Below are 15,986 nucleotides of genomic sequence, written 5' to 3' on the forward strand. Positions count from 1 at the left end.
ATCAGGTAAGCATCTCTCTATTTGCATTAGCGTATGAGACTGTTAGCTGTGGTGGGATATTGGCAGTAATTTAGATAGGTCTTAGACAGTTCTTGGGTCAAGTGTTACTCCTTGCTATTATGCAGTCGCTTTTGTTTAGTAAGATATGCAATAATGTCCCCCCTCAGAACAGTTTTTGCTGTTTCCCAAAAGATTTCCGGGGTCGCCAAGTGAAGCACCTATTGGTGTATAAGGTACATGTGAAAGTCGGGTTTGGATCATTGGGCACTGCTTACGCTGCTAGGCATGACCCCCAGTCAGACTTGCTTGCATCAAAGGGGAAGGCTGCAGGATGCCATTATGTAGAATTTTCCATGCTGTACATTGGTGTTAAAGCCCAGCAGAGTTAGGAAAGCATGGAACTTCCTAATGACATGAAGGGGTTAAAGACTAAAGCCTGCCATTATTTTGCATTAGACAATCTCTAAACCAGGTGCATCTCCTGCAAGCAAGTGTCCCTGAAAAATGATCCAGCCTTCTCACAAAGAAATCATATCTACTGCATAGCCAGAACATTCCCAGCTGCAGAGACCAGATCTTGTTTGTGCTATGGTGATAGTTTTTTCCCGACAAAATGATCTGGCTACAACAACAACAACAACAAAAAACACATTTGATACATAGAACCCCTTTTAGCTTGAGAATAAGGCTGCCGTTTCTTCTCATGTGTATGTTAAATGCTAGCCCTATTAGAAGTTTGTTTATCGCTTGGGCATTAATGTGCAATAACAATTTTGAACTTTGAGCAAAAAATTGTCCTGACATGGATTGTTCATTCAGCCAATATTTAGTTGGAGCTTTGCTAAACTACTGGTTGTATGCTTGATTCTGTTTTATATGACTATTGTGTATGGAAAGTAATTATATATTATAATAAAAAAATGTTTTCTGGTCACAACCAATGGGACATAGCAGAACACAGAGGGACAAAATCAAATAACAGCCTCATCCTGCAAGTTGCTCATTTAAACAGTTCTCAACCATATGAAATTGGGGGTTAATTTGTGTCACCTATGTACAATCAGATCGGCTAAAACTAAACTAATGGCATCTCCCTGATATGTAACTCTGTACCTGCTTTTTCCTATTCCTGAAAAAGAAAAAAAATACATTTTCACAGTCAGAAACATCATGACTGATGCAGGACTTACTTCTGAAGTCAGGTGGGTGTTAATTTCTTCTCCGGCACCCACACAACAATATGGACTCTTTATTTCACAATTTAACTATGCAGATGATAGACTCGGTGTACTGTGGCTGCATGTGATGAGTCTTGTTCATTTATACCCTGTATAGAAATAAAAGTACCTGAGTATGTTGGGGTGTGACAGGCGGTTCATCAGCTGCACCTCCTTCAGCATATTAGCTCTGTTACTGCTCAGCATGTTCATCTTTAAAGCCATCACCTGGTCAGATGCCCTGTGCCGTACCTTAGTAAGAAAGCCATAAAAACATATTCAGTACAAAGTAACGAGTGTGAGCTTCAGACCAATACAAACTGTACTGGATACATATTGCATCGGTCTCCCAATAAGTACAAAAAAAGATGCATCTATGGTTAATCATTTTCATGCAAATATGGAATCAGCAGCAAATACGGTAAATGTAACAACAAAAAAAACTTAAATTATACTTGATAATTTTCTTTTTTCTTCAGATGGAATGAGTCCACAGCTGCATTCATTACTTTTGGGAAATCAGAAGCTGGCCACCAGGAGGAAGCAAAGACACCCCAGCCAAAGGCTTAAATACTCCTCCCACTTCCCTCATCCCCCAGTCATTCTGCCGAGGGAACAAGGAACAGAAGAAATACCAGGGTGAAAAGGTGCCAGAAGAATAAAACTTAGACACCCCACAGAAAAAATACAGGTGGGGAGCTGTGGACTCTTTCCATCTGAAAAGAAAATTATCAGGTAAGCCTAATTTAAAGGGACAGTCTAGGCTGAAAAAGAAAAAAAAAAAAACAACCTCATGATTCAGATAGAGCATGTAATTTTAAGCAATTTTCCAATTTACTTTTATCACCAATTTTGCTTTGTTCTCTTAGTATTCTTAGTTGAAAGCTTAACCTAGGAGGTTCATATGCTAATTTCTTAAACCTTGAAGGCCACCTCTTTTCAGAATGCATTTTAACAGTTTTTCACCACTAGAGGGTGCTAGTTCATGTATTTCATATAGATAACACTGTGCTCGTGAAGTTATCTGGGAGCAGGCACTGTTTGGCTAAACTGCAAGTCTGTCAAAAGAACTGAAATAAAAGGGGCAGTTTGCAGAGGCTTAGATACAAGATAATCACAAAGGTTAAAAGTATATTAATATAACTGTTGGTTATGCAAAACTGGGGAATGGGTAATAAAGGGATTATCTATCTTTTTAAACAAAAATTCTGCTGTAGACTGTCCCTTTAAGTTTTTCTTTATAAATGGAAAGAGTCCACAGCTGCATTCATTACTTTTGGGAAAACAAAACCCAAGCTATAGAAGATACTGAATGCAAAAACGGGAGGGTACAATCGGCAGCCCATTCTGGGCACCAGGCCTAAAAAAAAAAAAAAAAAAAAAAAAAAAAAAAAAAAAAAAAAACACACAACCCAACCAAACCCGCTTTGTCGGAGCCGGGCAAAAGAACTAGAAGGAAAAGGCCCAAAGGACACGGACCCGCAGATAGTCCGAAAGCCTAACTAGAAACCGCAAGCAGACTCACTGAGCCAACACTCCTCCAGGAGAACAGTCGCCCAGCAGTCTGTCCCCTTACTAGTACAGTACCAAAACCCCAAAAGGGAGAGGACAAGGGTAAGCCAAAGGGATAACCAAAAAGGTACCGCAAAATCCATAAAGGAAAAAAAAAAAAAACCCTTCTAAAGGAGGGACAAGTCCAGAGATCCGAATGGATCCCAAGAGCAAGGGGACACGCCCAATCCACAAGGAGCAACCAGGCATCATCAAGGAGAAGAAACATATCCCCAACATCGTGCAAGAGCACCGAAAAACACAGCTGAAGACAAAGTCCTCAAAACGTCAGAACTCAGAGACCGAGCAAACAGAAAATTACAAGCAGCAAACTCAGAAAATAAACATCCGAGTCCAATAACACGCTGCCATCCATAGGAAGACAGAGAAAACACTATCCATAAGGAAGAAGCGGCCGAAACAAGATAGCAGGCTGCCCATCCAAGACATAGATTGCCCAACCTCCAAGACAGAGGACACTCTCCAGGCAATCCAGGCCACCAAGCCTACCCCACAGCTCTCAAAAAGGGGCAGAGGCAAAGAACCTCTAAAAAAGGAAGGTCCACTGTCACCCCCAAGACCTGAAGATGAACGACAGATCTCAGATCCTACACCTAGCCGGACCAGCCCAAGCAACGGCAGATCTGAAAGTAACTCCAAGATCGGCCCCCAAATGGGCGGAAGAATGGACACAGTCACTCCAACCTACAGACAAACGAGCAGGCGTTAGACCCAGGGAGATCTAGCAAGGCCACCCGACTAAGTCTCAATGCGGAGCCAGCAGCTCCCCAGATGGAAAAGAACAAAACAAAGAGCGAACCAATCCCCGAACCAGATAAACATTTGTTCCAACCTACCGAACACAGGAAAGGCCCCTAAAAAGGGAACCATAACTCCCTGAGGATAACGAGCCCCCTGAAGAGGAGAGTGTCGATAAACACCTGCCCATAAGACTGGAAGTCGTAGGAAGAACGGAGAGGACACAAGGCCACGTCACTGACAAACACGGAAGAACCCATTAAAACACCATCGTGCTAGCACACAACAGGCGCAAGAGTGACAGCTGAGCAACCGCAAACCTTCCGTTTGCTAGGCAGGAAAGTACACCATCAGGTTACGTTACTTGGCTGTCCCAAGGGAACCATACTGTCCGGCACAAGACAAGGCCCAAGGAGCCCCGGCTCTCAGATCTGGCCAAGTTGTAAAACAGAACAGCCAGAACAAGTGCTAAGCCCAAATACCCCATAAACTGGAAACCCCAGGCCAGTCCTAGGATCACAGCGGGATCCACAAAGAGAAAACAGTAAAACTCTTGACAACCGGAAAACCAGGACAAGAAACCTGGGCCCCAAAATGTTTAGATTAAACAATCTTCCAGGCACATAAATCCCTCGTCTGATATACAAAAAACCTCCCAGGGAAAAAAATCCAGAATAACCCGAACAAGAGCAAGAAGCCCCGAACCAAAGGGAAGAGACCACCTTTTGTAGGAGCCCAACACTCCAAAGAGACAGGGCCATAAAAGGACACTAGAGCCAACAGGCGTCCAAGCATCAGTAACATGATTGTGCTTGAAAAGTGCGGCTACTCACCCTAAGGGTCACAAGGTGCTGCTCATTTTACCAACCTCAAAAGGAGAAAAGGAGAAAAGGCTGAGTAGACCTCGCCGGGGATCGAACTAGCAACCCTCGGTTTGCTACAGTACAGAGTAGCCACAGAGCATTAGAATGCTGAGCTAGCTGTCCAGCTAGCCACGAGCTCCAGACACAAGAGGAACAGTGACAAGCCACCCAAACAGAGCAACATAAAGCCTCCACATCACCTCAGATTCAAAGTCGGAGGACAGTAAAACATGGGTTTGGATGCCACCTGGATGGCAATACCTGAACCATATGAGTGGAAAACTAGAACCTCTTCTATCCCAAGGAGGAGATGCAGAGCATTCCCAACACCGGGGAAGGACCCCTTACCAGAGCCCAAAAAGACCTCCCTATCTAATGTCCCGAAAAAGGAACAACAAACTCCCGAAGGGAATCCAAGTCCCCCGAAGGCGACCCATCCACAAAGAGAACGGACAATCCAAGAGGTCTCAATGAAGAGAACCACTAAAGGAACAAGTCCAAAAAGGACAATTTCCTAAAGCAAATCCGCCCGACCGGCGGAAAAGAGGCGCTAAACCCTCTAATATTCCCACCATGTGGGACGAATACTCTAGGTTTTCGAGGGTATCTGAAACAACAAAGTGACGTAGCAAAATTCACTGACCCAGTCACCAAAGACGGCTATTTAGGACTGAAACAATCCTGGGAGCCGCACGGACCCACAAGTCCTCTTGAGAATGCTTAGCTGAAACTTGTAAAACAAATAACAAGAAACATAAATAACGTTAATAGCAGCACCCCAACCTGACCAGCAAGGTATAAAACAGGCGCAATGTGTCTGAATAAGCCACGAGACAGAAGATCTGAACCCAAGCAGGACCAGCCTGCAACCATGGTCATAACTGCCAAGCTGGCTAAATCTTCCCTCAGAGAGAGAGGAAGAAAAAACAGACAAACATGGGACTAACGTGTACCAAACAACTTCCGTAGAAGCAAACAGCGAGTATCTACATCGGAGAAAGTTCCCGCAGAAAACATAGTATGAAAAATAAATAAAATTCATCCTAACCAGATAAAATAAAATAACAGGCAACCCGAGAGTTAACACCCAAGAACAGAAAGACCCGCAGGACCAGCCTAACAGAAACCCTGTTCTTCAAACAAAACTGGGAAGGATCTCAATAAGACTTAAAAAGGAGATTACTTCACCCCCCCATGTCTAACAAAGTGAGCCATTTGAAGGAGACTGGTGAGTCCCATAACCGAGAAGGATAGGGTCCCCAACAGCTCATAAATGTGCGAGTAGAACACAAAGGCGAGCGAGCCTGTAACGAAAGGCACAACACTCAGGAACAGTTACACCCGAAGGGAACTGCACATACCCTCCTGTGGCCGAGAGACCTGGGGCAAACGGGCACAAACGCAAATAAACATCTGGACTTTGTAGACGTGCAAGCACCAAAAGTATGTAAAAGGGAAAACGTGCCACAACCTCTGGGTGGGGGGGAACAATCCACCCTCCGAGGATGAAAAAACATAACTTGTGTTACCCGCATGTGTAGTAGTAGGGAGCGTTAGGGAACTTGCCTCCTGGAGGACAGGGCCCGCAAGGCGGATGGCTCAGCAGTCCCTTTAATCCCCGAGCCCGAGGAACAAGGCGCTCTAGAACAGCCTTAAGAATATAACTGATTGACTTGAGTCAATTCGCATTCATCACAGGACGAAGAATCTGAATCAGAGAGTTGAACAATCTCAACATCAGTATCCTCCATAACTGGATAAAGGACACCAAAAAAAGAACTATATATAAAACAATTTAAATGGCACCTGACACCCACAATGGCTGGGGCACTCACCACCTCCTATGAACCAGACACCAGTGGACTAGAATTCTCTGTCACCACACACAGTCAGGAATGCAGAAATGGGAGACCAGAACGTAAACACAGGATCCTGGAAGTCAGGAGAACCTAGAGTGGGTGAGCTGATACGCCCCTCTAAATATATCAGTCTGTCTCTACCAGCACATGTGTGCTTGATTAAAATGTGAATACCCATTTGGCAAATCTATTACATATGTCTCACCGCCTTGGTTAATTTGCACATGTAGTGTTTTCCTGCTTTTTTCCCTCAACTTTAGAATATAACTGACAGGGAGCACCTGGAGTGGGTGAGCGGATACGCCCTATTATATCAGTCTATATCTACCAGCACAGAAGGGTGCTTAAATAAAAAAGTACCCACCCATTTGGCTAGCTCATAATATCCATTCATATATCAGTTTGGTTGATCTACACTAGGCACCCCTCTGTTCTGTCTCTCATTCTACAGTTCATCCGGATTCATCTGTGAAGAGGAGGCAGCATCACCATTTTCCTTATTCTGAGGAGACACATACCGTGTGAAGAGTATCTCACACTAACCTTTGAAATTAAATAGTATGGTATTTATATTACACATTTATATATACTGTGTGTAATTGATATTGCATTCATACTCCCTTCTGCATATCTTACATACACACCCCTTCTGTTTTTAGGTCTTTTTTTTTTTTTAAATCTATCTATATAATACAAGTTAAATTTTGCCTTTCCTATCCCTTTAAAATGATGTAATGTAGCAGCAAGTGTACCTATGACTTATCTTATCCTCACCCTCCACCATCCTTGAATGTAATATAATAAAATGTTATTTGGGTAGTTCCTGACTTATCTCAACCTTGTATGTATGTGTATAAAATATATCGCATACAGCAAGCATAATGAGAATATCTACATAAATTATGTGGTGTTGAAAGCATGTTAGGTCAGTAACCAAAATGCAATGTGATGTCACATGGGCTTATCAAAGACAGCAATAACCTTGTCATTTCCACCCTACTAAAAATGTCTTATAGTAAAACAGATGCAATTAAGGACGGAGAGAGTGCAGGCAAAAAGCCAGTATAATGTAACAGTGATGGCTACACAGCATTTATGGCTCACATCAGCAAGGCTGGGAAATTGCCAAAGTTTACTTAAAGTCACAGGAGAGCTTTAAACTGCACGCTACCTATGCCAAGGTTGTCAATGTCTAAACAAGGCAGCCACTGTACAGGACTTATGGTTTGTTGTACACAAGCATCTTCTCTGTTATGGTAACAATAAGGAAACAAAAGCAGCTCAATCTTCCTTTTCCTACAGAGCACCAAAAATATGGAATGACCTCCCGCACACTTTCAAATCTTCCCCTAGCCTAAAATCCTTTAAGAGATCCCTCTCTACATATATAATCAATAACAGGTGCATCCTGTTTTGAAATTTCCTACCTGTTCTGTTAGATTTTGTAATATTGTTTTTATATTTTATTGCTCCCTATTTTATCAATGTAATGTTTTGGTCATCCATGACAAGACATCTCAATGTATCCTTCCTGGTAATTTTTTTATAAATAAATAAAAATGACAAGCTAGAAGGCATTTTCACCCCCAATAATGTGCGGGGAGGGGGGGGGGTTGCTGGTCTGCAGGTAGAAAAATAGAGTTGTAGGACAAAATTATTATTGCCAGTTATTTGCAGAACGCCAACAGATTATGAAGCACTATAAACAAAGCTTTAATATGCAAAGTAGCATTTATGAGAGACAAATGAGTAGAGGGCCCTGCCAAAAGTTGTGCTATAGTAAATCAGCTCTCATGAAGGTGATCTATATAACAGCTGGGCTTGTAGGTTTACATGCTAAAGGGGTACAGGGGGCTGAAAAGAGGAGAGGCACTGAGGTTGAAAAGGTTAGAGTATTTTGAATGCATCCCTGAACAGAAACTATAAAAACTAGGGAAGAGTCTTGGCAGAGATTTCCACAAAATAGTGGCCCATCTTGAGGAGAAGTCCTGTAGATGGGAATGTGAGGAGAGGAGAAGAGAAGGTGGTCATGAGCAGAGCGAAGGAGGAGGGAGAGTATCTGGAGACAAGGTTTGAGATGGGGGGGGGGGGGAAGAGGTGCTGAGAGCCTTGAATGTCAGTCAAGATTTTGTGTTTTATTCTAGAAGAAGCCAGATATTAGAAATAGACACTGGAAATACCACAAAAAAAAAAAATAGGACTTATTTAAAAGGGATGGTAACGTTTAAGGAATTAAAGCCCAGAATCAAAAATACTCGTAAACAGGGGCATTACAAAAAAATGTTTCCCCATTTCGCAGATAGATGATAAATCTGGCTTCCTTCAATCGTTGCGTGCCCCACGAGCTGGACTCCAATGGGGGCACGCGATTGGAGGAAGCCGGATTAGTCATCGATCTGCAAAATGTAAAAAAAAAAAAAAAAAAGCGCATTTGTAAAGTTAAATTGTGCCCCTGTTTTTAAGAGAATTTTAACTAGGCATTAATTCCTTAAGCTTTACAATTTTGCAGATTGAATTTGAATCCGGCTTCCTCCGATTTGCTACAGGGACTTTTTTTTTTTTTTTTTTTTTATAGGTTTAATCAATTGCACTTATCAGGAAGATTTGTCACATAGTCACAGTGGATGCAAAACGTAGAAACCAAAATCATAAAATGTCTCGTGAAATCTAAAAGTTACACGGCCGGCCGTTGGCACATGCCTCTGGTTCACCGCAGTGCAAAATAACCGCACATCAGCTGTAAACTATACTATGTAGTTTGGTGTAATCTGTTTACGTCACTGATCCCAGTCATTTTACCAGACAAACCCACCACTTCATTCCTCCATAGTTGTTTTAATATTTACAAATCAGTTATCAAGTTAAGATGCATGCACTGCACCCTGTGCCAGCTCTTCCTTTGCTGCAAGTAGATCATGGATTATACCCAAGCAAGTAATGGAGTTAGATACAAATAGATGTTAAAAATACAAACCCGCAAGAAGCTTCACTACAGCCATTCCTACTTTCTAATGTTGCTTGATTTACTAAAAAATGTATGAAGTATTATCACATTTGTTTTGTCTTATAAAGATGCACGCACATGAGTGGGTGGGTGTACACGAGTGAGTACGCTCATCTGTACATGTTTTAATGTGCTTTTAGAAAAAACGTTCTACAAAAAGCAGAAGTGCGGTTACAAAACACAAAAAGGAAACTAGTATGGATATTCCAGAACTGACTTTGTGTTAGTGCACAAATCACTATGTAAAACTATATGAAATAGGTCCGTAATAATCCAAAGTCACAACAACTAAGACCAATATTCACCAAAGTAAGGTTGGCTTTTCAGCTGATGTACTTTGAGTCAAAAGCCTGCTTGACTATATATTTAAAAAACAGAATTTATGTTTACCTGATAAATTTCTTTCTCCTACCGTGTGTCCGGTCCACGGCTTCATTCTTACTTGTGGGATATTCTCTTCCCCTACAGGAAATGGCAAAGAGAGCACACAGCAAGAGCTGTCCATATAGCCCCCCCTCTGGCTCCGCCCCCCAGTCATTCGACCGACGGTTAGGAGAAAAAGGAGAAACTATAGGGTGCCGTGGTGACTAGTGTACAGAAATAAAAATTTTAAACCTGACTAAAAGCCAGGGCGGGCCGTGGACGGGACACACCGTAGGTGAAAGAAATTTATCAGGTAAACATAAATTCTGTTTTCTCCTACATTGGTGTGTCCGGTCCACGCTTCATCCTTACTTGTGGGAACCAATACCAAAGCTTTAGGACACGGATGAAGGGAGGGAACAAGGCAGGTTACCTAAACGGAAGGCACCACGGCTTGCAAAACCTTTCTCCCAAAAACAGCCTCCGAAGAAGCATAAGTATCGAATTTGTAAAATTTGGCAAAAGTATGCAGAGAAGACCAAGTCGCTGCCTTACAGATCTGATCAACAGAAGCCTCGTTCTTGAAGGCCCATGTGGAAGCCACAGCTCTAGTAGAGTGAGCTGTAATTCGTTCAGGAGGTAGCAGTAGCTTTCTGCCCTCTCCTCTTACCGGAATAAACGACAAACAAGGATGATGTCTGTCTGAAATCCTTTGTTGCTTCTAAATAGAATTTTAAAGCACGGACCACATCTAGGTTGTGTAACAAACGTTCCTTCTTCGAAACTGGATTCGGGCACAGAGAAGGAACAACTATTTCCTGGTTAATAATCCTGTTGGAAACCACCTTTGGAAGAAAACCAGGCTTGGTACGTAAATACATAATTTATGCTTACCTGATAAATTCCTTTCTCCTGTAGTGTAGTCAGTCCACGGGTCATCCATTACTTATGGGATTATATCTCCTCCCTAACAGGAAGTGCAAGAGGATCACCCAAGCAGAGCTGCTATATAGCTCCTCCCCTCTACGTCATACCCAGTCATTCGACCGAAACCAAACGAGAAAGGAGAAACTATAGGGTGCAGTGGTGACTGGAGTTTAATTTAAAATTTAGACCTGCCGTAAAAACAGGGCGGGCCGTGGGCTGACTACACTACAGGAGAAAGGAATTTATCAGGTAAGCATAAATTATGTTTTCTCCTGTTAAGTGTAGTCAGTCCACGGGTCATCCATTACTTATGGGATACCAATACCAAATCTAAAAGTACACGGATGACGGGAGGGACAGGCAGGACCTTTACACGGAAGGAACCACTGCCTGAAGAACCTCTCTCCCAAAAACAGCCTACGAAGAAGCAAAAGTGTCAAATTTGTAAAATTTTGAAAAGGTGTGAAGTGAAGACCAAGTTGCGTGAAGTGAAGACCAAGTCAAAAGGCTTCGGCTACCTCTCTCTCCTTCTGGCTTCGTAGCATAATACGTTTAGCCTATGAGACTGCTGGACAGCAGCTCTGGTAGAATGAGCTGTAATTCTTTCAGGAGGCTGCTGCCCAGCAGTCTCATAGGCTAAACGTATTATGCTACGAAGCCAGAAGGAGAGAGAGGTAGCCGAAGCCTTTTGACCTCTCCTCTGTCCAGAATAAACGACAAACAGGGAAGAAGTTTGTCGAAAACCTTTAGTTGCCTGTAAATAGAATTTCAGGGCACGGACGACGTCCAGATTGTGCAGAAGTCGTTCCTTCTTTGAGGAAGGATTAGGGCACAATGAAGGAACAACAATTTCTTGATTGATATTCTTGTTGGTGACTACCTTAGTTAAGAACCCAGGTTTAGTACGCAGAACTACCTTGTCTGAATGAAAAATCAGATAAGGAGAATCACAATGTAAGGCTGATAACTCAGAGACTCTTTGAGCCGAGGAAATAGCCATTAAAAACAGAACTTTCCAAGATAACAGCTTGATATCAATGGAATGAAGGGGTTCAAACGGAACACCCTGTAAAACGTTAAGAACTAAGTTTAAGCTCCATGGCGGAGCAACAGATTTAAACACAGGCTTAATCCTGGCCAAAGCCTGACAAAAAGCCTGAACGTCTGGAACTTCTGACAGACGCTTGTGTAAAAGAATGGACAGAGCTGAGATCTGTCCCTTTAACGAACAAGTAGATAAACCCTTTTCTAAGCCTTCTTGTAGAAAAGACAATATCCTAGGAATCCTAACCTTACTCCATGAGTAACTCTTGGATTCGCACCAATGTAAGTATTTACGCCATATTTTATGGTAAATTTTCCTGGTAACAGGCTTCCTAGCCTGTATTAAGGTATCAATCACTGACTCCGAGAATCCACGCTTTGATAGAATCAAGCGTTCAATCTCCATGCAGATTTAGAAGTCACATCGGCTGACCAAGATTTAAGCCACAGCGCTCTGCGCGCTTGAATGGCGAATCCTGAATTCTTAGCCGTAAGTTTAGTTAAGTGTACTACGGCATCGGAAATAAATGAATTAGCTAGCTTAAGGACTCTAAGCTTGTCTGTAATCTCATCCAATGTAACTGAGTTAATGGTCTCTTCCAGAGACTCAAACCAGAATGCCGCCGCAGCCGTGACAGGCGCAATGCATGCAAGGGGTTGTAATATAAAACCTTGTTGAACAAACATTTTCTTAAGGTAACCCTCTAACTTTTTATCCATTGGATCTGAAAAAGCACAGCTATCCTCCACCGGGATAGTGGTGCGCTTAGCCAGAGTAGAAACTGCTCCCTCCACCTTAGGGACCGTCTGCCATAAGTCCCGTGTGGTGGCGTCTATTGGAAACATTTTTCTAAATATAGGAGGGGGAGAAAAGGGCACACCAGGTCTATCCCACTCCTTGTTAATTTCTGTAAGCCTTTTAGGAATAGGAAAAACGTCAGTACACGTCGGTACCGCAAAATATTTATCTAGCCTACACATTTTCTCTGGAATTGCAACCGTGTTACAATCATTCAGAGCCGCTAATACCTCCCCTAGCAATACACGGAGGTTCTCAAGCTTAAATTTAAAATTTGAAATGTCTGAGTCCAGTTTACTTGGATCAGATCCGTCACCCACAGAATGAAGCTCTCCGTCCTCATGTTCTGCAAATTGTGACGCAGTATCAGACATGGCTCTAATATTATCAGCGCACTCTGTTCTCACCCCAGAGTGGTCGCGTTTACCCCTAATTTCTGGCAATTTAGATAATACTTCAGTCATAACATTAGCCATGTCTTGCAAAGTGATTTGTATGGGCCGCCCTGATGTACCTGGCGCCACAATATCACGCACCTCCTGAGCGGGAGACGAAGGTACTGACACGTGAGGAGAGTTAGTCGGCATAACTTCCCCCTCGTTGTCTGGTGAAATTTTCTTTACATGTACACTTTTATTTAAAGTAGCATCAATGCAATTAGTACACAAATTTCTATTGGGCTCCACATTGGCCTTTAAACATATTGCACAAAGAGTTTCCTCTGTGTCAGACATGTTTAACAGACTAGCAATGAAACTAGCAAGCTTGGAAAATACTTTTGAAATAAATTTACAAGCAATATAAAAAACGTTACTGTGCCTTTAAGAAGCACCAATAAACTGTCACAGTTGAAATCACAATGAACCAAATTTGTTATAGCAACCAAATTTTCACAGTAAATGCATTAAGTTAGCAAAGGATTGCACCCACCAGCAAATGGATGATTAACCCCTTAATACCCAAAAAAACGGATAACAGAATATAAACGTTTTATCACAGTCAAAAGCACAGTCTCACAGGTCTGCTGTGAGTGATTACCTCCCTCAAAACTAGTTTTGGAGACCCCTGGGATCTGTAGAGACGTCCTGGATCATAGAGGAAGGAATAGGAAGACTGACTAAATTCTTACTGTGCAAGAAAGCGCCAAAATAGGCCCCTCCCACTCATATTATAACAGTGGGGAAGCTCAGGAAACTGAATTTATTCATAAAGATGTTGGTGGTAGGAGACTATTATAAGGAAGGTTGATAGGGTAATTTGTCATCCAGACCCTTTACATAGAACAGTTTGCTGTCTTCCAGGGGCTCGTGTTAGGCATATTGTGGAGCGTATTGATAGATTGTTAGAGGGATGCGGGTCTGATCCTGCAGTCATGGTGCATATTGGTACTAATGAAGAAATCAGTGGGAGATGGAGAGTCCTAAAAAATGACTTCAGGGAGTTAGGTAGCAAGCTTAAAGCAAGGACCTCCAAAGTAATATTTTCTGAGATATTACCAGTGCCGTGTGTTAACTCAGTAAGGCAGAAGGAGCTAAGGTCTGTTAATTCATGGCTAAAAACATGGTGTAAAAATGAGGGGTTTGACTTTTTAGAACACTGGGCTGATTTTTCACTAGGGTACAAATTGTACAGTAAGGATGGATTGCACCTGAATGACATGGGTGCAGGTGTGTTGGGGGAAAGGATGGTAGCACGTTTAGAGAACCTTTTAAACTAGGCAAAGGGGGGGGAGGGTCAATTAGAACAAAAACAGAATTTATGTTTACCTGATAAATTTCTTTCTCCAACGGTGTGTCCGGTCCACGGCGTCATCCTTACTTGTGGGATATTCTCTTCCCCAACAGGAAATGGCAAAGAGCCCAGCAAAGCTGGTCACATGATCCCTCCTAGGCTCCGCCTACCCCAGTCATTCGACCGACGTTAAGGAGGAATATTTGCATAGGAGAAACCATATGGTACCGTGGTGACTAGTTAAAGAAAATAAATTATCAGACCTGATTAAAAAACCAGGGCGGGCCGTGGACCGGACACACCGTTGGAGAAAGAAATTTATCAGGTAAACATAAATTCTTTTTTCTCCAACATAGGTGTGTCCGGTCCACGGCGTCATCCTTACTTGTGGGAACCAATACCAAAGCTTTAGGACACGGATGAAGGGAGGGAGCAAATCAGGTCACCTAAATGGAAGGCACCACGGCTTGCAAAACCTTTCTCCCAAAAATCGCCTCAGAAGAAGCAAAAGTATCAAACTTGTAAAATTTGGTAAAAGTGTGCAGTGAGGACCAAGTCGCTGCCCTACATATCTGATCAACAGAAGCCTCGTTCTTGAAGGCCCATGTGGAAGCCACAGCCCTAGTGGAATGAGCTGTGATTCTTTCGGGAGGCTGCCGTCCGGCAGTCTCGTAAGCCAATCTGATGATGCTTTTAATCCAAAAAGAGAGAGAGGTAGAAGTTGCTTTTTGACCTCTCCTTTTACCTGAATACACAACAAACAAGGAAGATGTTTGTCTAAAATCCTTTGTAGCATCTAAATAGAATTTTAGAGCGCGAACAACATCCAAATTGTGCAACAAACGTTCCTTCTTTGAAACTGGTTTTTGGAAGAAAACCAGGTTTAGTACGTAAAACCACCTTATCTGCATGGAACACCAGATAAGGAGGAGAACACTGCAGAGCAGATAATTCTGAGACTCTTCTAGCAGAAGAAATCGCAACTAAAAACAAAACTTTCCAAGATAATAACTTAATATCAACGGAATGTAAGGGTTCAAACGGAACCCCCTGAAGAACTGAAAGAACTAAATTGAGACTCCAAGGAGGAGTCAAAGGTTTGTAAACAGGCTTGATTCTAACCAGAGCCTGAACAAAGGCTTGAACATCTGGCACAGCTGCCAGCTTTTTGTGAAGTAATACCGACAAGGCAGAAATCTGTCCCTTCAGGGAACTTGCAGATAATCCTTTTTCCAATCCTTCTTGAAGGAAGGATAGAATCCTAGGAATCTTAACCTTGTCCCAAGGGAATCCTTTAGATTCACACCAACAGATATATTTTTTCCAAATTTTGTGGTAAATCTTTCTAGTTACAGGCTTTCTGGCCTGAACAAGAGTATCGATAACAGAATCTGAGAATCCTCGCTTCGATAAAATCAAGCGTTCAATCTCCAAGCAGTCAGCTGGAGTGAAACCAGATTCGGATGTTCGAACGGACCCTGAACAAGAAGGTCTCGTCTCAAAGGTAGCTTCCAAGGTGGAGCCGATGACATATTCACCAGATCTGCATACCAAGTCCTGCGTGGCCACGCAGGAGCTATCAAGATCACCGACGCCCTCTCCTGATTGATCCTGGCTACCAGCCTGGGGATGAGAGGAAATGGCGGGAACACATAAGCTAGTTTGAAGGTCCAAGGTGCTACTAGTGCATCCACTAGAGCCGCCTTGGGATCCCTGGATCTGGCCCCGTAGCAAGGAACTTTGAAGTTCTGACGAGAGGCCATCAGATCCATGTCTGGAATGCCCCACAGGTGAGTGACTTGGGCAAAGATTTCCGGATGGAGTTCCCACTCCCCCGGATGCAATGTCTGACGACTCAGAAAATCCGCT

At 42.8% G+C, this 15,986-nt stretch overlaps 1 protein-coding gene across 1 annotated transcript in view; it reads right to left on the reverse strand.

The window, feature by feature from the left end:
• The window catches only part of TESK2 (testis associated actin remodelling kinase 2), a 587,073-nt gene that overhangs the window by 479,577 nt on the left and 91,510 nt on the right, over nucleotides 1-15,986 (reverse strand). The window contains exon 3 of the mRNA XM_053693575.1: nucleotides 1,348-1,469. Within this exon, the coding sequence (XP_053549550.1) occupies nucleotides 1,348-1,469 (122 nt within the window). The remainder of the gene's footprint in view (nucleotides 1-1,347; nucleotides 1,470-15,986) is intronic.

Source organism: Bombina bombina, chromosome 10, assembly GCF_027579735.1.
Source record: "Bombina bombina isolate aBomBom1 chromosome 10, aBomBom1.pri, whole genome shotgun sequence".
Taxonomy (NCBI): domain Eukaryota; kingdom Metazoa; phylum Chordata; class Amphibia; order Anura; family Bombinatoridae; genus Bombina; species Bombina bombina.